This window comes from Rhinatrema bivittatum, chromosome 3 (genome assembly GCF_901001135.1).
Source record: "Rhinatrema bivittatum chromosome 3, aRhiBiv1.1, whole genome shotgun sequence".
Classification (NCBI taxonomy): Eukaryota; Metazoa; Chordata; class Amphibia; order Gymnophiona; family Rhinatrematidae; genus Rhinatrema; species Rhinatrema bivittatum.
The window spans coordinates 249,364,622-249,387,907 of NC_042617.1; the positions used below are offsets into that span (position 1 = coordinate 249,364,622).

The window sequence follows — 23,286 nt, forward strand, 5'->3', positions numbered from 1 at the left end:
GGGGGATGAATGGGGACTTGGGGGGGGGGGGTGAAAGAGCAGGGCACTAGGCGGGAACATGTAGAATCGGTGTCTGTGGGAGAGCAGGGATTCGGAGATTGGGGATATGGGGATTTGGGAGGGCAGGGAATCTGAGATAGAGCGGAGGAAAGCAGAGCAGGGACTTGGGGGCTGCAGGGAGCAGGGTTTGAATTCTGAGCAAGGCTTCGGGGCAGATAGGGATGTGACAATTGAGTGAGAATGAGTGGGGGGGGGGGTGTATTGGATGGGCTGGGGAAGGTATGAATGAGGGTGTGAACGACCTGGTTTACTGGAGAGAGTGTGAGAGGCAGTGGAAAGGTAGTTGGGTGCTGTGACAGTGAGAGAGAATGGGATAGGGGCTCAGAAGGAAGTATAAAAGGGTCAATAGGAGGCTCTGTAGGGGTAAGAGATAGCAGAAAGAAGGCAGGGAGGGAATGAACGACAAGGATGGAACTGGGGATGAGAGGTAAATGAAGGTTGGGGGAGTGTAAGTACAGAGGGTGGAAATGGGAGACGAGAGTGGGTGAAAAACAGAGGGAGAATAGGAGGCTGGGGAATGCATGAAAGATACAGGGTGGGAATAGAAAGGGAAGAGAGAGGGAGATAGAAAATTTGAGGTGGTTGAGAGGTGAAAAAAGGGAGACTGAGGACTGGAGGATTACAGGGCCAGTGCAAAGGTATTAGGGGCCTTGTCGAACCCTCAGTCTTGCACCCCTTCCCCTGAGACTTTACCTCTTGGCAGCAGCTCCTGCACAGTGCTCCCTTCTTTGGTGGCATTGACTCTGGCACAATAACCCCCCAATCTCTTCTTTCACCCTCTGCCCAGCATCCCCTCCTTTGCCCACTGCCCATGGTAACAGTATCTCCTCCCTGCCTAGTATACCAGTATCACCCCAATCTATCTGCCCCACCCTCATCTGCCCAGCATCTTCTCTCTTTCTCACAGGACAAGCAGGATGGTAGTCCTCACAAATGGGTGACATCGAGGATGGAGCCCTGTACAGAAAACTTTTCTGTCAAAGTTTCAACAAGCTTTGACTGACACTAGCACACTGGGTGCACTGAGCATGCCCAGCCTGCAATTATCCCTGTGAGCCACAGGTGTCTCCCTCAGTCTTCTTTTTTCCGCTCTGCAGTCAGCATAGCGGTTGGAGCTCTGTGAGGATTTTTTTAACTAATTACCTCATGGAAACACTTAACTTTTCACTTCGAAAAACACTTTTCCCTGCACAGGTCTCCCTCCGCGTACGTTTTTACGACGCTCGGTGAGTACTAATTCTTATTTTTCGGTCGGTTCCTGTCACTATCTTAAGGCTGTTAACTGACTGAAGCCTTCCCTTCCCCCATTTTTCAGTTAGCTTTAAACAGCTTGCGAGTATCTCTGTGACACTCTGCTTGCTTATGCTAGTGGGGTAGGGATTTTTTCCTTAACTTTAGGACCTCTGTAGCTTCAAGTCCTTCGTTCCCTGGTACCCTCACGCAGTCGATACCCTATCGCTACACCGGGACCCTCCTAAACCGCCCTGGGCTTTTATATGTCATCAGCGCCCCTCCCCCCACGGTGCCCTGATGCCTTTATCCATGTTTTTTGCTTTTCAGTGCTACCAGGCTTTTTCCTCCTACGCACTGTTTTTTTCCTTGGGCTTCCTCGGTGCCGTCCCTACCCGGATGCATGCCATTGACGCACACGCTGTTAGTCACTGCCATGCATACTCGGGTCGCCGCCACCGCTGCCCGAGACACTTTTTAACGATCCCAGGGTCACTTCATCGATGCCACCCCCCCTTTTGGGGATGCCATCGATGCCCCATCCTCCCCACCGATGTCCAGCCCTTTTCCATCGGTGGGCATCGGTGCCACATCGATTCGTCGGTGGGCATCGATGCCGGATGGTCCCCATCGGTGGACATCGGTGCCGGATGGTCCCCATCGATGGACATCGGTGCCGGATGGCTTGTCCGTCGATGGCATTGGTGCTGGATGGCCGTCCGATGGCATCGGTGCCAGGTCCTTTTGCATCGATGGACACCGATGCCCAGGTGTTTCATCCATGGGCATCTATGTTAGAATGCATCCATCGAGGGCAGTCGATGCCAGGCTGCTCCCATCGGTGAAATTCGATGCCCAGGTGGGTCCCATCGGTGGGTATCCATGCCGGCTCGATTCCGTGGATGGGCGTTGATGCCAATGCCAGCCTTATGGCTGGCATCGATGCCCATGCTGATTCCAGGACTGGCGTTGATGCCGGGATGGAATTCATCGACTGGGAGATCCATGCCATCGATTCCATACGTGTCCATATCGATGCCACCGACACACGTGTCTGGGGCACCGATGCCATGTACACTTGGAAATCTGAGTCTGTCCAAATCGATACCGTCAACGTCTGTGGCCCTATAGTTGATGCCCGTGGCCATGCCACAAACAGCATAAATGCCCGCCTCCATGCATCGATGCCCTCGACACCTCCGTTTTCCTTCGGTGTCCTTGACGCCCTATTGATTCGACTTCGACTCAGTCGATGCCGGTATCTTTTTCAATAACGGCATTGGCAATGTTTTTCGATTATTCGATTCCACATCGTTTCAAAGATACCTATGCCACTGCTGTCAGTGCCCGTCACTGTCATCATTCTCCTGGCCAGTCATCGACGATTTTTCATACCCATTTTGATGATATCCTCGAAGCCCCTTAGGTTGCCTTCAATATCGTCAATACCGACATAACACCGCCACATAATACCCTCGCCTCCTCACATTGCTCCACGCTTTGGGTTCTTTTTTAAGCCCCGTATTAGCTTAAGACACTCCATTGTGTCAGGAGCAGAGCAGGCGTGCTGACAGTTCGTCATCGATCGCCTTCCAGGACGACGAGGGCTTCCATCTCGGCGCTGGGGAAAGACCGGGCCGAGCACCGTGGCACCCATCATCGCCGACATCGTGATCGTCCGCCGCTGACGCCATCCAGCACATCGGTGCCATCCTTCTCCAGGCTGGACAACGCTCGGGCAGAGTGACATCACCACTGCCATCAGCACTGTTCCTACAGTTTTGGCAGTCCTTGGTGATCCAGAACTTCCGGATCCAGGTCCGACAGCTTCTGCATTGGCGTCACGACACATCGAGCCGCTGTGACGAGGGAAGGGAACATGAGTTCCGTTAGGGCTCCTCTGTTCCTGGCGTGCCCCACCGTCAAGTGGTGTGGGACTATGGCCATCTGTTACACTTAGCAGTCTAAACGCCACTCACGCCTGGCCTGTCTCCTCTGTACCTGTGCCACCATACCGGGTTTCAGAGCAAGATGGACGTTTACGTCCCCGGCCTTACCCTCGAGGACTCCGGAGACTGTCGGAGTCAACAATCTTCACCGGCTCGTCTTGCGGCGATCCACGTCGGATGGTAAGTACCCGCTTCGGCGGCATTCCCATAGAGTTGTGTTCTCCCATTCGGACCGTGGTTCGAAAAGTTCTGGGTCATGTGCCTTTTAGAACTGTATTAGTGTCACATAACGCTATGTTAGCTATGTTAGCCACAATATCAGGAGAACCCCTCTATCTTCTTGGGATTGCAGCAGGGCTTCTTCTCTTGTCAGTAACAAGTCCCTGTGCCGACCAATGCTCTGACTCTTGGTTCCCTCCCAACCAAGGTCCAGCTGCATTGGCTGATCTGCTAAACATGAGATTCAGCAACCATTGCCCCATGTACAAGTCCACCTTGAGGCCTGGCCACAGGTCTCAGTGTCTCCTTGTACAGCATACAGAAATGCGGGTACCACTTACCGCTCACACACCTGCAGGAGCCTACATGATATCCTCCATTGGGACACCTCCTGGTCTCCCATCTGGTCAGATATCAGAGCGGCCACCCCACCTTGTACCAAAGTCCCGGTACACTCCCCCAGGCGCTACGAAGTGCAGAGGGGAGAAGGGAGGGGGGTTGGGGAGTTTTAATTGCACTATTCTTTCTTTTAACAGAAAATAGTTACTCTCCGCACATCCTGGACCTAAGAAAATCCAACTTTCTTTAGACGTCACAGGTACAATGGTATCTTTGGTTACCATCACTTCATACTGCAGTAAGTACATTATTTTAATGTTTCTATGTGCTTTATGGTGAGTCAACATTACAACCCCAAGCTCTGCCGCTGGCACCAGCTTCGGTAAGTGAACTGTCTCTTGCATCACTGTTGGTGAATGCTGTTTTCTCTGCGGAGTGTAACATCATTCACTTTCCTTGCATAGACTACTGCTAACCACTTTCAGTACATGCAAGGAGCTCTCACTTTTTTCAGGACTCACTATACATTTACTAACTGGGATTACTGTCACTGCCATAAATCCCTTCTGTAACACTTCTGGACACCACAGTCTTAAGACCCTCTTGTCCAGCATGCGCACAGACATTCTGATACATTGTTATATGTTCCTGCGCATATTTTCCATAACCTCAGCCTTTCAACTTTTCATGGTTGGGCTATGGGGTTTCTTCCCACTATGCATTTTTCTCATAATTCAAAACTGCTATGGGTTATATTCAGTGACATTCTATACTCAATGGACCTAAGTGGTTTCATTGCTTTCGTCCCTGATTCTTATCCCAGTTCGAACTAGGACCTAGTCTCCTTCGACTCATGCTCGCAATTCCTTAGGGTTATAAAGTTTCTCCTGAAAGCTGTCAACCCATTATGCATCTATTGCACTCCAGCATAGTTTCTCATAAACTTCCTGGACGTTGCACCCATGAGTTATGCCCTTATGCCTTCCAATACTGCTTTTGCAACAATTCTTTGTGCATACAGACAGACAGCATAGGGACAATGTGCTTTCCAACTCATAAGCACGCATTACCTCTTAGCTGCTCTGCTAGACAGCTGCGCAGCTCTACCCTTGGCCCTTGTTCACTTCATGCGTCCTTGGGCCACATATCTAAGAGATTTAATGAACGCTCTATCAGACCTTCTCCACGTAGGTTCTATCCTCTCGAATGGTCTCAGTTACATGTGTACAGGGCAAATCTTTTAACGCTGAGTTTAACTAAACTTTCCTCGGCGTCTGCATCATTCCATACGATGCACAGGTTCTGCTCCCTGCACATGTTTCCTATGCGTTCCCTTAGATGCCTTTTCTTCCATCAAAGGCCTCTTCAATATATCTCTTCTGCTGCCTCTCGTAGCCAGCATTCTTCTAATGTTGAACTGGGATGGGGTTCAGTATTCTTTTCCCCACTCCCTGACTGAGATCAGTATGCTTTCCCATACTTTTCAATCCATCATATCAGTAACCTTTTATTCTCTCACCAGTCAGTCCCAAATCATAGACTTACTGATGTTCTTAGGTTCTGGTAGCGTCACAAAACCTTCTAAACATAAATCTTGCCGTTTAATATGGCAGGCTTTACCTCCTGACGCTAAAAAAAAAAAAAAAAAGAGGTATTACCCCTTTTACTTTTCCACCATTTTTTCTTACTCCCTCGGATTCTGTTCTCCAGACATCCTCCACATAGATACACCTTTCTCTTAGGAGGTGTATCGTTTTGGGAGTTGGGTTCCCGTTTTCGGTAATCCTCTCTGAGTCGGCTTACCATGGATTATCCACTGATCAAGCCGCCTCTATTTCTCTAATCACGGAATGAACATATATATTCTCCTTATAAGTCTCATACATTCTACGTTTGAGCCTTTCCATTCCTCTCTTCCACAGTTTGGCAAGGGAACTTCTTTCCCTCTTAATGTCATTCCTGCCAGCAGGGTCCGTGAGTTATGCACTCTTTCCATACTCACCTGACTCCGTTCCTCTGCCACTGAGTAGTTCTACGCATTCAACTTTCTATCCTTTTCAGGTAGATGTTGTATCTCCTTTCCTCAGGAAATACTCTATTAATTTTTCCTAACCTCTCTCTCTCGCCCTAGGGAGAGACTGGGTTTTCCACATTCCTGGACAGTAATGCTGCGCTTACATTCTATCTACATTGCACTGCATTCCATGTGAATTCCACTTGACTCTTTCCTTCATGCAAGGGTCAAGCTGCTACTTCCAGTGGCCACACAGACCTAATCCTTCTGATTAAGTGGTCTATATTTCCTTTCCTACCAACAAGCAGACATTTCACTACAACACTGTGGGTATCCACATACTGTTGTGTCCGTCTTAGCCTTAACAGCTTCCCTTTGGTTACTGCTGCTTGTACTTTTTTATCAGGTTGCAGCCTGGAGTCCTCTCCATACCTTCGCAGCCTATTATTGCTTACATTTGACTAGCCGGCATGCTCCATGTTTGGCCAGTCCGCCTACTCTTACTTTTTTCAATTCACTACCCAACATCCTTCCACGAACCCATTATGGTGTTGCGGATGCCCTCCGTTCCCATTTCCACCTCAGTCGTTACGCCTTTGCGCATCTGCGGTGTATCTGGTGCATTCCCGGGCATCCTCAGCTCGGTACTCACCCATTTGTGAGGACTACCATCCTGCTTGTCCTGTGAGAAAGCAAATGTTGCTTACCTGATGTAACAGGTGTTCTCACAGGACAGCAGGATGTTAGTCCTCACGAAACCCGCCCGCCACCCCGCGGAGTTGGGTCTGTATACTTTTATTTTAGTTTCGCTTGCGCTTTTTAGCTATAAGACGAGACTGAGGGAGACACCTGTGGCTCACAGGGATAATTGCAGGCTGGGCATGCTCAGTGCACCCAGTGTGCTAGTGTCAGTCAAAGCTTGTTGAAACTTTGACAGAAAAGTTTTCCGTACAGGGCTCCATCCTCGATGTCACCCATTTGTGAGGACTAACATCCTGCTGTCCTGTGAGAACACCTGTTACATCAGGTAAGCAACATTTGCTTTCTCTACCCTGCCAACTGATCAGTACCTTCTCTCTCTCTCTCCATCTCCACCCACTCAGCACTTTCTTGCTTACTTTTCCCCCACCTGCCCTGCACAATCTTTCCACCCCATCCACTCAGTATAGATTCTCTCTGCATCCTCACCTGCTTAGCATGCACTCTCGCTAACCCACCCCTTTCAGCACACTGTCTGTACTCCCCTCTTACCCAGTGCCCTCTCTCTCTCTCTCCCTCACCCACCAATTACCCTCTCTTTCTCTTTCTCTCTCTCTATCCCCACCCACCCAGAACCCCCCTCTCCCTCAACCATTCCCTAGCATTCATTTCCCTATGTCTCCCTTCCCAAGGCCAGGTCTCCTCCTCTTTCTACCACCATCAGCCCCATGCCCCTCTCTCTTCTTATGCCACCAGCAGGATGGGCTCTGCTGGCAGCTCCAGGATGCTTTTTTCTTTGGCTGCTGACAGGATGGGCTCTGCAGATGGCCCTAAGCCCCCCTCTCTTTTTATGCTGCTTGCAGGATGGACTCTGCCAGTGCCCACTGGCACAGCTCATCCCCCCAAGGTTTGGTGCTCTAGGTGACTGCCTGAAGGATCAGTGCTGGAGGATTAGAGAGGGGAAAAAGAGGGGTGAAATTTAGCTATGAGTGAATAGAGATGCAAAGAAGAGAGAAATGCAATAAAAAAGATGGAAAAGGAAAAACATTGTCAGAGATAGATGTAGGAAATGAAGGGAAGAAGACATGAGGAGAGAGAAAAATTAGAAAATGGAAAGGACGTCCTGGAAAAGAACTTAGAAGAAGGCTGAAAAGAAAGACTACGACCAAATAAAATGCCCACACAACAAAGATAGAAAAGAAAACATTTTAGTTTTAGTTTTAGTTTTTAAACAGAGGAATATGTTAGCTTTGGGAATGTGCATTTCTTATATCTTTGTATTTTGCTCAGCTTGGGTGGAAATGAATTTCTATTTCTGTTTTTCTTTCTCCCATGTTACACTACTAGAGTCTGCATTTCTTTTTTCACCTCTCATGTTTCTATTTCTAATTTGTGGTCTCTTATTCTGTATTAGGTAAAGGTTGGCCTGTGTTCTGCTTGTACAACTGCGGTGAGGGATTCTACTAGCATGTAGTATCTGTGTAGGAATTTATAATGTGTTTTATTTTTTTCCAGTAGGAAGTATGTTGGTGTTCTAGGGCCTGTAGTAATATTTGTAGTGCCAACCTTTCATAGGTAAATTTGTTGTTGTCGTGTGAGCCCTGAGTGTTAAAGCTGTTATGGTTTGGCAGGTTTGCTATAAACGTTCTGAGTGTGTTTTGGCAGGGTTTTGTGGTACATAACAATGTGCCTGATAGTGAAGACAGTTTGTTTTGTTATCAGTGTAATCTAGAGCCTAATTAGTTTAAAATAATAAAAACTCCTACAATTCAATAGAAGAGAAAAAAGGCATGACATCAAGGTTTAAAGGCAAACACTCCTTTTTCAGCCTCATACAGCTTAACAAAAAAGAAATAATTTTTGTATTAGAGTAAATTGAGGATAGACTGTGGGTTTTATAATTATTATTATGCATTAAGAGATTTTTTTATAAGAAGTGATATATCAAATTGTATGAATGAGTAAGTAAATAAGTAATTGGGTAGGGGTTAAGGGTCATATCATACAGACATAAGGGTCACTGTTACAGTTTCAGCTGTTATGCAGCCTCCCATCCACCAGGGGACCTCAGAGAGCATACCGTCCAGGCTGACCAAGCTCCTCACTCCTGCCTGCAGCACACCCAGACTCCAGCCCTGCAAAACCCTGCCTTGTCAGTCCCAAGATACTTCTGCAATTAGTTGTCACCCTTGGTTCCTTGCCCTAGCCACTCTTGCCTCGCAGCCTACCCAGGCCAATCCTTGTCTAGCCTTGTGGCCTCCAGGCCTTCTGATCTCAGCTGTGCTTTGCCTTGCCTGTGGCCTCTGGGCCTTCTAACCTTTTCCTTGCTTTGCCTTATCTGGTGGCCCTCGGGCCTTCTGGTCCTTACCTTGCCTTTTACCCTTTGGTACTCTTTTGTACCCTTTAGTACACTTCTTATCTCTTGCCCTGCCTTCTGGCCTGTATAGGCCTAGCCTTGCTCTGTGGCCTATCTAAGCTTCTCCTTTTCCTGCCCCTTGGGGCCTTCCTGTTTTGCTGCCTTTGGGCCTGTATGCTCTGTGTTCTGTCTTGTCCTTGTCTTGTCCTGTCATGTATAGCCTGTTCTTGTCTAAACCTCAGTTTCCAGACTCACCTGCACGCTGTTCCTGTCCAAGCCTCATTTCCAGCCTTACTTGCACGCCGTTCCTATCTAAGCCTCAGTTCCAGCCTTACTTGCACGCTGTTCCTGTCTAAGCCTCATGTCCAGCCTTACTTGCACGCTGTTACTGTCCAAGCCTCAGTTCCAGTCTCACCTGCACGCTGTTACTGTCTAAGCCTCAGTTCCAGTCTCACCTACATGCTGTTCCTGTCTAAGCCTCATTTCCAACCTTACTTGCACGCTGTTCCTGTCTAAGCCTCAGTTCCAGTCTCACCTGCACACTTTTCCTGTCTAAGCCTCAGTTCCAGTCTCACCTGCACGCTATTACTGTCTATGCCTCAGTTCCAGCCTTACTTGCACGCTGTTCCTGCCTAAGCCTCAGTTCCAGCCTTACTTGAATGCTGTTCCTGCCTAAGCATCACTTCCAGTCTCACCTGCACGCTTTTCCTATTTAAGCCTCAGTTCCAGTCTCACCTGCACACTTTTCCTGTCTAAGCCTCAGTTCCAGTCTCACCTGCATACTGTTCCAGTCCAAGCTTTGTTCCAGCCTTACCCTTCTGCCCACGCCACTCCGGGAGTGGTGTTCCCCCATGCTCCGCCCGGACCGGAGCCATAACAGTCACATTTTTGGGATCAAGGTCAGAGTAATGTCTATTTATAAATTATAAACATTAGAGTTAATTTAAAACATGAGAGAATCTCTAAGCTCATGTTATGTATAGGCGAGGATGCACTTTTATACTGGGCCACAGGTGCCAAATTGTCTGGCTCTGGTTCTGGTGCTGTTTAATTCTTCCATTCTGACTCCCGAGGTATGAATAAAGAGAAGATAGTATTTGGATATTATAAACTGTAATAACTCTACTGATACCTTTTCCATTTATGAAGTGCTGGAAGAACTCGTCCCAGGAGCTGTAGGTGGGAAACATTGGACTATTGTTATAGAAATGGAAGAGAGACACCGCTGTATCTTTTGGATTCCGAAAGATCACCAGTTTCTGTTAAAAGGCAATGACACACAGGTTACCAGGACTGGTGGGGTACAGATCTCTTCAGAAATAAAATAACATTGGGTGTTGTTGCCATGGCTGGGCTGCTGAATTACAATGTTGGAAATCCATGTTAAATATGATGCTTTTTTTCTTCCTTCACAGGGGACCATAAGTATTATCAGCCTCAGTCACAGTTTTTAAAATGAAAATTATGTCATAACAAAAATAAAAAAGGGACTTTGCTTTTTTTCTGGCATAATTTGTAATTAAAAAATTGTAAATTCAGCTTTGTTTTGCCCTCTGGAATAGCAGCCACTGCAATCAAAATAATTACCCAAAGGCCATTTTAGATGGATAACTCACAAGTAATCCGTCTAAATGGCAAGTTTTGCAATATTCAGTTACTTATCCGGCCAAATTAAGCCAGATAAGTCATTATCCAGCTATAATTAAGCCGGATAAAATGAGGTATTCCGGAATGTTCCTGGGAGGGGTTTAGTTATCCGGCCAACTTAGTCGATTTTGAACTCCATCAGACTAAGCAGGATAACATTAGATTGCTTCAGTGCAGGCCTAAGGTTATCTGGCCTTATGTGGCTGGATAACTTGCTGCGTATCTGGATATGTTCAAAAGATATCCGGGTAAGTAGTGCTTTGAAATTTAAAATAAGAAGTAAAGAGGCTTGTGGCCTGATCTCATCCCTCCTGCAACCAAATGTCAGCGATGCATCCTGCCCCCCCCCCCCCCCTTCCTCTTGTAAATGTAAAAAATGCTCTGGGGGTCTGCAGATCGGGCCCCCCTCCCCACCCCCATTTGCCCGTTCTCTGTTTTAAAAAACCTCTTTTCCAACCCTGCCTCCATTCACCTGTTCTGCATATTAGTACTGGGCTGGCAACCCCTCCCCCACACTGCCCAGAGACTTTCCAGCCCCTGTCACTTAGAAAAGCCCTGCCAGGAGTGAGGCACAGAAACTGTGATGGAAGCGCAAGTTACCCGGTCTACTAATATACTGAATGGATGGGTGGAGGCAGGGCTCAGAGTGATTTTTTTAAAGCGGAGAATAGGCGAATGGGGGTGGGCAGGAGGCCCAATCTGTGGACCCTGAAGCATTCCTTACATTTAGGAGGGGATGTGGGCTGGGGGTGGTGCATGGCCCAATCGGGCCATCAATGAAATTTGGTGAGGGGAAGCAATGAGATCGGGCCATAAGCCTTTTAACTGCCTTCTTATTTTTTTTTATTTCAAGGTGCTACTTACCCGGATATCTTTTGAAGATATCCGGTTAAGTAGCAAGCTATCCAACCACACAAGGCCAGATAACGTAGGGTACATATTCAAAAGATATTCGGGGTTAGCCGGTGAACCTAACCGGCTAACTCTGGCACTGCAGTGGCTGAATATAGACCCCTTAAAAACCTAACCAGCTATATTCAAACATAGCTGGATAAGCTTTTAGTTATGTGTCTACTTGTAGCTGGATTAACCTTAGGCAAGTATATTCAGTGGGATATTTATCCGGCTGAATATCCAGGACAAGTTATCTGGTTTACTGAATATTGGGCTCCCAATCTCTACATTGTATGTGCTTTCATGGCAGGCAGTTATAACATGTAATTGCCAAGTGCTTTGCTACATGTCCGCATGTACTTTCTGTGGCGGGGTAAGGTAGTATGTATATTTGTGTCTCTACACATTGTACCTAATAGTATTCAGCAATTCCTGTACATGTCACATCTTCCACATTCTTCATATTTCCAGGCCTGTTTGTGTCCTCTCCTCCGTCCTATTCCTTCATGGCTTTCTCTACCTCCACTTCTAAGGCATGTCTCTCCCTTGGCTGCAACTGAGGCAGAGATTTGCCATCCATCTTTAGCCAAAAAATATTATCCGTTTCCAGTATCTGCCATCTAAAAGATCCCCCGCTCCAAAGCATTTCATTGGAGGATTAGGACATCTCCCTTGTCTCTCACCAAATAGATTTCCCTCTTAAGAACTTTCAGTTGTGGGTTGGCAGGTAAGCAGATGGTGCTAATCAGGCAACGATATTCTTGACTTTTGGGATTTGTTCTGAATTCAGAGGTTCACCTCTGACTGGCACTGGTCACTGATTCCATCCCAGTTCCTCAGTCAACAGCGTTATTCCAGTTTTTCTCCCTCCTGGAAAGGATGCAGCCAATCAGTGCGGCAGGGATGAGGGAGTGGGGCTCAGACGTCCAGCTTCTTCCAGCTCTGGGAGAAACCTTACATAATTAATTATGGGGAGGGCAAGAAGAGGAGGAGGAGGAGGAGGATCTGCCACCCCTGTGCTGCTGATGCTACAGGTGAGCATGTTTGCCTTTGTGTAAGCAAGTCTCCGATTCAGCAGTAAAGGTGGAGAGTAATCCTCCATAGCCCCTGGGCATTTCCATACCCTTTACCACTAAAAGGCAGGATATCCCACTCTTCCACACCCCCAAGTTCGTCTGCGCTCTTTTCCACCACCATTAACAGAACCCCACTTCTTTCTACTCCCAAGGCGAACCAGCAACAAAAATTGCTAACCAAAGCTCATCCGAGGAACTGGTTTTCCTGCTGGGCGCTCTACAGTGATTTCTGAATCTTTCTAAAAGAATTGGCCTGCCACTTCTGTCAGATTCCTGCATTACTGACAATCAGACACAGCAGGAATCAGTTACTGACATGTTCTGCCTCACAGACACTCTGCAGTAACAGTTCCTGGGTCTGAAGCAGCAAATGAGTTCGGTACCTGTTGGGATCTCTTTGGAAGAGGATATAAATGGTAATCCCGGGTTAGCTGAGCTGCTCTATTGTCAAGGCCGAAACATTGCCTGACATGCTTCAGGCAGTCAGGAAACAAGGAATTTCATAACCTCTAATACTTTATCATCTACTTCCCTGTGCCATTTATTCTTCTATACCTGCACTCCAGGGGACCATGGCCATTAATGGGAGATTATAATGCAATAGGAGAGGGAGTAATTGACAAGGATTTCCAATTTTGGCAAATAGAAAATTAAGAGAAAAAAGGAATGCTTTAGTTTCTGTTGAAATTACAAATTATTTTCTTTCTTTTCCATATCATATGTAGTAGAAACCACATCAAAATTAATGACAAGATGCCTTTGAAGTTATGAGCAAGCAAGGAGGGAAAGCATGCAGAGCCATGGTTTTGGGAATGCTTCTTAATAGAGATATGTAGAAGGGGGTCCGAATCTGATTGGGGTGTGGCGGTGTCTGTGTCAGTGTTTGTGGTAGGGGATGTTTCAGGGGAATGGAGGATGAAGGCATATGAAGGGGGTATAGATGGGATCTGAGGTGTAGGGATGTTTGTGGGTAGGTTATAACTGTATATATACATGAATGAGTGGGTGTGACGGTGGTGCGTGTTTGGGGATGTGGGAGGGTGTATATGGAGGGTATAGGGCTGTGTATAATGTGGGTGTGTTGGGGAGTATTTGGGTAGATGGATGGATGGGTGTGTTGAGTAGGTAGGCGTTATATGGGTGGGAGGAATTTGTGGAAGTGTTATATTTATATTGGCGTTGCAGATGTGTTTTGGAGGCATGGCTATGTGTTTGCAGCTGGCACATATAGTAAGGGAGAGTGTGTGAGTTGTATGTACATTGGATATTTGTGGAGGTTTGGATTCATGGGGGTCTAGTAAGTATGGATATATGTGGAGGTGTCAGGGTGTGTGTTGAGGGATGGATGTTTGTGTGTAGGAAGTAATGTGTGGCAGGATTATGCACATAAGGGGATTATGGAGTGTGGGGTTTTATGCGGGTAAGGGTGTACAAGTGTGCAGTTGAGGCATGTGGGTGTGTAGGGAGGTGTATATGTGTTTACAAGAGACCGTGGAGACTGAATTAAAAAGCTGTATAATTTATTTTTCCTTGTCACTGTGGGGGGTGAGTGTGTGTGTTCTGGGAGCATGTATGTGTGTTGGGGGGATGTAGAGAGTGTGGAAGTTTATGTGTGGGTCTTTATGTGTGAGTTGGTGAATGATTATGTGCGTGGGGTATGTGTGATGTGGGTGTGTGAGGGGGGTGTACAATGTGTGGGGGATGTAGAGAGTGTATGTGTGGGTCTTTGTGTGTGAGACAGTGTGTGGTTATCTGTATGGGGTATGTGTGTGTGTTTACACTTTAAAGGCATATTTCAATCCTTTGCTATCCTTCAGCTGTTTTCCCTGTCTCAGTTTCTCTCTGCCTTGGCTGCTGGGAGGGTCTGTGTGAGGTGGTGGTGAAGTGATGGGGACCACTTAGAATGGATGGATGGTCAGTATTCTGTTTCCATTAGAAAGCAAATGGGATTTTTTTTTTTTTTTGGAAGCTTGGTTCTCTGAAAATACTGATCTGATGTTTTAACTCATCGGAGATATTCACATTTTCTTTCCATTTACTAAATTTGGTGCCTATAGACAGGCAGATAGAGGACAATTATTAATCTCTTTTACATAATTCTTTCCAACATTGCTATATTGGAAAGCATAAAAATGGCTCAAAGCAACAGCTGAAAAACTGCAATTTTGGGAAGTTAATATCCTGAAAAAAACCCATTCAAAATGATTACAACAGGACCAGGTAGATTATTACAAGGACAAATTAAAGAGGTGATGTTCTTAACATTGAAAGATATCTGGAACTTGCAGTCAAATCATGAATTTGAATTAGGATAACATTTCAGATTTTATCCAGTGGATGTGGCAAGAAAGTTCAATATCTGGGAGGGATCTGGAAACAATCAAGGGAGGTACTCACCTTTACTTTGTTCTTAAAGACTGACTTAGGGATGTTATCGTAATGCAGATGAGTGACTAACAGCCTTGGGGAAGGTTGCTGTTTCAAGCGCTTGAAAACAAAATAGATTTGACAATTAAACACACTTGCTGGATGAGTGCTTGTCTCTTGCATGCAGTAGCGAGATGTGCCATGTGCCAGAAAAGGATTCGGTTGACCTTTTCAGTCTAGTGATTCAGAATCAGATCAATAGTCTTTAGTCTATGTCTGAGAATATACAGAATAGTTACATGGCATCTTCTAACATTCACTTGTTACCACTGGAATAACTGTATATCCCAAGAGGTGTGGAATAGGATTTTTTTATGACCTCGCAATTCTTCAGGGGGACATAATTTCTATTATTAACGACTGAATGTTTTCAAATCACTTTACTTATGAGTCTATATGGTGTTCTGATGTAATACAAACCATTTGAACATGCAGAGGATTCAGTACATTAAGTACTTGCTGTTCCTTATGGGCCAAAATGGTATTCTGTTTCCACACTCCTGTCCCCAGATTTGTTGAGGCGCTCTAATGAACCCCTTCTAATAGTAAGGGAGAAAACTCGTAGCTAAGGAAAGATAACCAAGTTTTACTCCGTTTGGTTGATTCGGGATTGCTGGCATTAGTCCTTGACTGAGACACACTCCCAAGAATATTTTGGAGGTCCTCTACACCCCCTGCTCAGACTCTTTCAAGCTTTCCACGACCCCCAGTTCTACCACGCAAAAGTAGTAAGACAATTTCCATATGGGATGGAGCAGGATTCAGAGCTCTGCGTTTTTACTTTTCTTCACTGTCTGCCCTAGCTTTTTTTTTTTTTTTTTTTAATATTGCTTCAGCGATGTCTCTGTCCTCCTTTCCTATTTTCAAATTCTGTCTTTCTTCTGTGCTCATTTTTTTCTTTTCACTCCTTAGCCACCTTCTCACTCCCTCCTTTCTGGACTCTTTTCTCCTTTCTTATAAGAACATAAGAAATTGCCATGCTGGGTCAGACCAAGGGTCCATCAAGCCCAGCATCCTGTTTCCAACAGAAGCCAAACCAGGCCCCAAGAACCTGGCAATTATCCAAACACCAAGAAGACCCCATGCTACTGATGCAATAGCAGTGGCTATTCCCTAAATAAACTTGATTAATAGCCGTTAATGGACTTCTCCTCCAAGAACTTATCCAAATCTTTTTTGAGCCCAGCTACACTAACTGCACTAACCACATCTTCTGGCAACAAATTCCCGAGCTTTATTGTGCATTGAGTGAAAAATAATTTTCTCCGATTAGTCTTAAATGTGCTACTTGCTAACTTCATGGAATGCCCCCAAAACCTTCTATTATTTGAAAGTGTTGTCTCTCTTGGATTTTGTTGTGACTAATCTATCAAGAATGGGGAAGGTCTGTGATACAACAGCTGTTCCCTCCTCTCTTTTATCATCAAGCCTAGAGCTGGGCCCTTAGGGGATCCTGACCTGGCCCATCTCTGTCCCCACACCAGGCTACAGTCCTGCAATAGCGTAAAAGGAAGAACACCCTCTAGGGATGTGCATTTGTTTCATTCATTTAATTCGTTTCATACGTTTCCCATTACATGTCAATTAGATGTGCATTCGTTTCATATGTTTCATACGTTTCATATTGCATGCTTGTATAGGAAACGGATGAAACGGATGAAATGAATGCACATCCCTAACACCCTCCAGGTCTCTGCAACTGCTTTTCATTCCCCCAGCAGTCCATGCTTCCTCATTACACTGGAAATGCATGTGTAATCTCCTGATGGGGCACATAAAATAAAAGTGATCTGATGCTGGGTTTTTGTGTCCCTGGCACCAATCTGTGAGTTTAAAAAATGACTCTTTGGTCTAGTAGACAGGACCTGGCCCAGTGGTAAGGGGTAAAATTTCCTCATGCTGAAGAGGAAAAATATCAAACATCCTATCTTCCCCTCTGTGACCATCTGATTACACCCCATGCAGGAAAACTCACGCCTCAGACCCACAAACCTTGTTCTTGGTAGCTACTCACGCAATGGTTATGTTTCAGACTGTTAAACTTTACTCTTCTTGTGTTACCCGCAGTCTATTCACAATAATAAAAATCACCAAAAAAGGTGCACAACAGAGCTAAGCAGCAACACAAAATAAATACACTTTATACTTCCTCTTCCTTTAGCCTTCAGATCTTAATCTCATTCTCAATATCCCTGTTGTCTTAGACAGTCTCATCTACAATATCATTAGTACTCACATCCCTTCACACAAATCTTCTCAGTTGCATTTCACAGAAAATCCAAAGGATCTCTCATAAAGTAGCTGTGATCCATAATTCACCCTACGTACAACAAGGAGGCCAATATTGGCACGCCAGCACCTATGGTGACAAGAAGCCTGTTGGTCGGGTAAACCAGTAAGCCCACTAGGGCTTACTGTGGAATTACCAGAAACTCTCAAAGAACCCTGGCAGAATGGGGACCACTCTCTCCCAAGGGCTTAGTTTTATATATCTCGGGGCACACTCCCAGAGGCCTTCAGAACACACTGTTACTTAAAGAGATAGATACAAACCATGCCGTATCCCTCCATATCAGCACATAACTGTATTAAAGTAAAAAAGGACATATTATTAGTGGCATAGAACCAGAATTTAGGGCTTGTTCCACACCTGGCAGAAAAGGAGAAGGAGGAACAGCAGCCACAGGAACTCATGTTATATTCTCTTTCTTTCTCTCTCTCTCTCTCCATGGCAGCACCTCCACTGTCATTGAGCTGTTCTTTGATGGTGGCAGGATGAGATTTAACAGCTCTTCCTCCTTCAGCTGCTCTTTGGGGATCCCTTTGCCATTAATGTTAAGCAGCAGTAACAGATCTGGCATCCATGGCAGCAATATCATATCTGTTCTTCAAGATGAGCTTACCAAATTTATTTTAACAATTTTCACATATGATAATCTAAAGCTGCAGCAGGTCTTTTTAGTTATTCTATACCAACCTCAAGTTTATCTGGAGTTCCAAATTCAATCATGGGAATGTCTGGTGGTGGTGACTTATTTGCAAGTGTATATACCATCTCTTGTAAAATCTGGAGAGCCCAGTTGGTTCCTAAAACACAAAAGTAGCAGAATAACATAGTAACATAGTAATGATGGCAGATAAAGACCAAATGGTCTATTCAGACTGCCCAGCAAGTGGCTTATGGTAGTAACTGCCGCATCATACAGGTTACCCCCCATGCATTCTGTTAATGATAGTAACTGCCATGTCATGCCAATCTGCCCAGCAAGTGGCTTATGGTAGTAACTACCACATCATGCAGGTTAGCCCCCATGCATTCCCCCCACCCATCAGATCACATTCCAACTAAACTTCTGCTTCTCATCCCGACGACTATCTCCAGACCTTTGACCAATATCATAAACTGCTCACTCTCCCAAGGAATATACCCCGACAGACTAAAAACAGCCTCCCTCAAACTCCTACTAAAGAAACCTAACCTGGACACGAGAGATCCCGCCAATTTCCGCCCCATATCTAACCTTCCTTTTCTGGCCAAAATCACGGAGAAACTGGTAAATACGCAACTCTCAGATTATCTGGAAGAACACAATATCCTCTATCCATCCCAATATAGTTTTCGTAAATCATTAAGTACAGAATCCCTCCTTATCTCACTCTCGGACCACATCATCATGGGCCTTGACAAAGGTCTGTCATTCATCCTGATCCTTCTAGATATCTCCGCAGCCTTTGACACCGTGAACCACACCATCCTACTAAATCGGCTTTCAGAAATCGGATTATCAGGATCCGCACACAAATGGTTCTCCTCCTTCCTCAGCAACAGGAGTTTTAAGGTAAACATTAATAATAAAGAATCTTCAGACGTCAAATCAACTTTAGGCGTACCGCAAGGATCCTCCCTGTCCCCCACCCTCTTCAATATCTATCTCCTCCCCCTCTGCCAGCTGCTTACAAAACTAAAATTAATCCACTACCTCTATGCAGATGACGTACAGATTCTGATCCCCATAACAGAATCACTCTCTAAAACGCTCTCATACTGGGAAAGCTGCTTTCAAGCTATTAACTGCCTACTCTCCGGTCTTAACCTAGTCCTCAATGCATCTAAGACAGAACTACTTCTCATTTCCCCCGACCACTCAGCCCTAACCCATCAGACATCATCCAACACCCAAATTTCACAAGTAAGGGACCTAGGAGTCATCCTCGATAACCACCTGAAACTAAAGAAATCCATCAACAACACCGCCAAGGATTGTTTCTATAGACTCCAAGTTATGAAAAGGCTCAAACCTCTCCTCCATTTCCAGGACTTTAGGACCGTCCTCCAAACCACGCTCTTTTCCAAAACAGATTACTGCAACGCTCTCCTTCTCGGACTCCCTTTCTCCTCCATCAAACCATTACAGATGCTCCAGAATTCGGCAGCCAGAATCCTAACCAACACCAACAGAGGTTCGCACATCACTCCCATACTACGGAACCTTCACTGGCTGCCAATAAAATATAGAATAATGCACAAGGCCCTCACCACAATTCATAAAACCATATACAATCAGCAACAACTAGACCTCCAGATTCCTCTCAAATTATATTCATCCTCAAGACCTATAAGAGAAGCGTACAAAGGTACCCTGCAAGTTCCCCCAACAAAAGCCACGCGACTATCATACACCAAAGAACGAGCATTCTCTACGGCAGGTCCAACTATCTGGAACAATATGCCCACTGACCTCAGACTAGAACCTTGCCTTCGAACTTTCCGCAAAAAACTTAAGACCTGGCTCTTCCTCCAGGCCTTCCCCTAACTTTCTAAGCCATTAATTGTCAACCGGACAGGACTCTGCTTTACTGGCTAACGCCCCGCTATGTTTAGACATTATAATTAAGCCGCCGTTTCTTTTGTTTCATTGCCTTTTCTAGTTCTCTTCAGTTACACTGTCCTATACCTCTGACTAGCCTAGCCTCCAAGTTAACTACCCTTGTTATATGTAACTTCCGCTTCTAGTGAATTGTTCTTGTTTAAGTTATACCCTTTGTTACATGTAAACCGATCTGATATGAAATTTTTTCATGAAGGTCGGTATAGAAAAGTGTTAAATAAATAAATAAATAAATAAATAAATAAATAATGATAGTAACTGCTGCATCATGCCAGTTACCCCTATGCATTCTGTTAATGATAGTAACTTTCATGTTATACCAGTTACCCCCATGCATGCTAGGTAACTGCCGCGTCATGCCAGTTATCCCCATGTGTTCTGTTAATGATAATAAATGCTGTGTCATGCCAATCTGCCCAGCAAGTGGCTTATGGTAGTAACTGTCACATAATGCAGGTTACCCCCATGCATTCTGTTAATGATAGTAACTGCCATGTCATGCCAGTTATCCCCATGCATTCTGTTGATAGTAACATTCATGTAATGCCAGTTACGTCCATGCATTCTATATAACTGCCGTGCCATGCCAGTTACCCCCATGCGGTCTGTTAATGATAGTAACTGCCATGTCATGCAGATTACCCCTATGCAGTCTGACAAGGGTGGTAGCTGCTATACTGTGCAGATTTCTTCCATGAACAAATGTTACACCTGAAGTTATCAAAGGTTACCCCTTTTCTTCAATACCAAAGTCTAGAGATCCACAATGTTTATCCCATGCCCTATAAATTCCTTTACTGTTCTCGTCCTCGCCACTTCTTTTGGAAGAGCATTCCAAGCATCCACCATCCTCTCTGTAAAACTTCAAATATTTCACTTGACATAAAACTTTGATTATATAAACTATTATTTCCATTCAACTATAATAAATCCTCCTGTAAAGTTAATTGATGTTCATGGTAGATACTTGTAAATTGTTGCACAGGAGGTGGACCCTTGGGCCGTGGTAGGGTTGACACTACCTGTAGAAAGGATCCTACGGATCCCCACCATAGGCAGGCGGAGTGGGCGGACTGACAGTGACCAGCTGAAGCTTTGCCAATATCAGCCCTCGTTCCTCGTGGATTGAGCCTATGGAGTTAGGTGGGTCTCCGTATGTTGTCATCGAGGTGAAGATGGAGAGGTCAGCCCAGAGGCAGCAACAGCAGAGCTAAAGAGTCTGTACTGGACGAGGTGGAGTCCCGGAGACCCGGGCGCCAATAGGAACCAAAGTCTGACAGGGGGCACCCGAGCAAGAATAGGCCAAAGCCTGAAAGGCCAAGTCCAGCACGTAGACAGTAGAGGCGTCGTAGAACAAGATGGAGTCAGGGCAGGCGGCAATCAAAGAGCAGTGGCAAGGCAAGGCTGAGGTCAAATTCATGAGAGAAGCAGAAGCAAAGTAGGATGAAGCAAAGGTCTGGTCTAGGAGATAATCCATAGTGTGGTCGGGCAAAGCAGAGGTCTGGACTAGGAGATAATCCGTAGCATAGTTGGGCAAAGCAGAGGTCTGGACTAGGAGATGATCAGTAGAGTGGTGGTTCAAAGCAGAGGTCTGGACTAGGAGATGATCCATAGCGTGGTCAGGCAAAGCAGAGGTCTGGACTAGGAGATAATCAGTAGCGTGGTCAGACAAAGCAGAGGTCTGAACTAGGAGATGATCCATAGCATGGTTGGGCAAAGCAGAGGTCAGGTCTAGAAGAAGATCAGTAACGTGATCGGGCAAAGCAGAGGTTGGGTCCAGGAGAAGATCAGTAGCGTGGTCAGGCTGTTGCATCCGTCGGCCACAGACGGCTGCGACCGCTCTGCCTTACCTCTCTTTTACCCTTTTCCTCCTCCATTGGAAGAATAGCTGCCTCCGCTGCTGGTTGCCGAAACCCTTGGCGTCTCCAAGCCAGCATGGGCGTCCCCGTCCGCCATGCTTCTTCCTGAGGCCGCCTAGGGCATGCGCGCATGCTGCCTACGTTTTTGAATATATCATGGCTGGAACCTCGGGGGCAGCCCCACCGCATGTTGTCAGTACCTCCGGATATTTAAACCTCGGCTCCAATTGAACGAGTTAGCAAGGATTTCAGTTTTGCTACTCTAACGGCTTCTAAGCTGCTCGCTTGGATTCCCAGAGTTATTGTAGGAGCTTGCTTGGATTCCCAGAGCTACTGTAGGAGCAAGATATCCTGGAGTATCTGGGTATCCGCTCCTTGGGGGCCTCTTGCTGCTATTCGCCCTCCAGGGTAATTCTGCCTAACCTTAAGGACACTCACTCCTCGGGGGTCCTGTCTGCTTTCTTTCAGGAACCCTCAACGCTCCTATGTACTCACTCCCCGAGGGCCTACTTTACTCTGGATATCCTGCATCATGGACCTCGGGTCTCTCTCTTTATTCAACTACCAAAGGAAGTTATCGGCACTGCTACTCCGTGAGTATCACTACGCTCCAGCTCTCATCATTCCACCCTTCAGGTGCTCGGCTTATCTCGCGCTGCAGAACACTGCCGCACCTTTGCTACATCTGGGTGAGACCATCAACTACAGAGACTTTCTGCGCTTACTCTGTTATCGCTGGACTACAGTACTATCCGGTCCTTGGGCAAGATTCAACTCTTCAACAGCAGTATAATAAAGCTTTCTTTCCTCAGTGTCTGCTTACTAGAGTCTAGCCAATCGTTGTGGTTGAGTCCAGGAGATCAATCCATAGGGTAAGCTGGATCAGGAAACACAGGAATGGAGAAGACGAAACCAGGAACAGGAAATCGAAGGAACAAGGAACATGAAGGAATCACCAGGAGGCAACGAAGTATACGACCAGTGTGGAGACCTGTTGCAAAGGTGACTAACAGGAGCTGAGCCTGGCCTTTAATACCGGAGCCCGCGGCCAGTTCCTGCTGCGGGCCCTTTAAAAGAGACAGTGATGCGTGCGCGCCTAGGGAGGGGCGCGGCACTGGATGGTGACGTCTCTCCGCGGGCCATGCAAAGAGGCCCGCCATGGAACACAGGAGCTCGTTGTAGCATCAGGAGCACCGGGGTTGGCCCGACGACGGAGCTGGCGGCCTACCACCATGAGGGACATGAAGCCAGATGCTGGATTAGGCAACAGAGGGTAATAGGGCCTGGCTGTGGACCTGCCACATCCGGCACATGCAACAGTACCCCTCCTTACACACACCTCCCTTGGAGGTGTGGGTTTGCCCGGATGGGCAAGGTGAACCTGTAGGAGGAGGTTTTTATCCAGGATGTTACAAGCTGGTTCCCACAAATTTTCTTCTGGGCCATAACCCTCCCAGGAAAGGAGGTATTCCCACAGGCGGCCCCTACGGCAAACATCTAAGACTTCATGGACCTTGTAAGTAGTGTCGGACTCCACAACCAGCTGGGATGGTTTGAGAACCTTGCGCAAAGGCCAGGATAGGATTACTGGCTTCAGAAGTGACACATGGAATGTATTGTGGATTCCT

At 46.2% G+C, this 23,286-nt stretch overlaps 1 protein-coding gene across 1 annotated transcript in view; it reads right to left on the minus strand.

Moving 5' to 3' along the window:
- Positions 1–17,993, minus strand: part of LOC115088734 (sulfotransferase 6B1-like) — a 40,226-nt gene extending 22,233 nt beyond the window's left edge. Inside the window, exons 1-3 of the mRNA XM_029596972.1 lie at positions 17,888–17,993; positions 14,881–14,970; positions 9,999–10,125 (exon numbers count right to left, since the gene is read on the minus strand). Of these exons, the coding sequence (XP_029452832.1) occupies positions 9,999–10,125; positions 14,881–14,970; positions 17,888–17,965 (295 nt within the window). The 5' untranslated portion in view covers positions 17,966–17,993. The remainder of the gene's footprint in view (positions 1–9,998; positions 10,126–14,880; positions 14,971–17,887) is intronic.
- Positions 17,994–23,286: the final 5,293 nt, after the last annotated feature.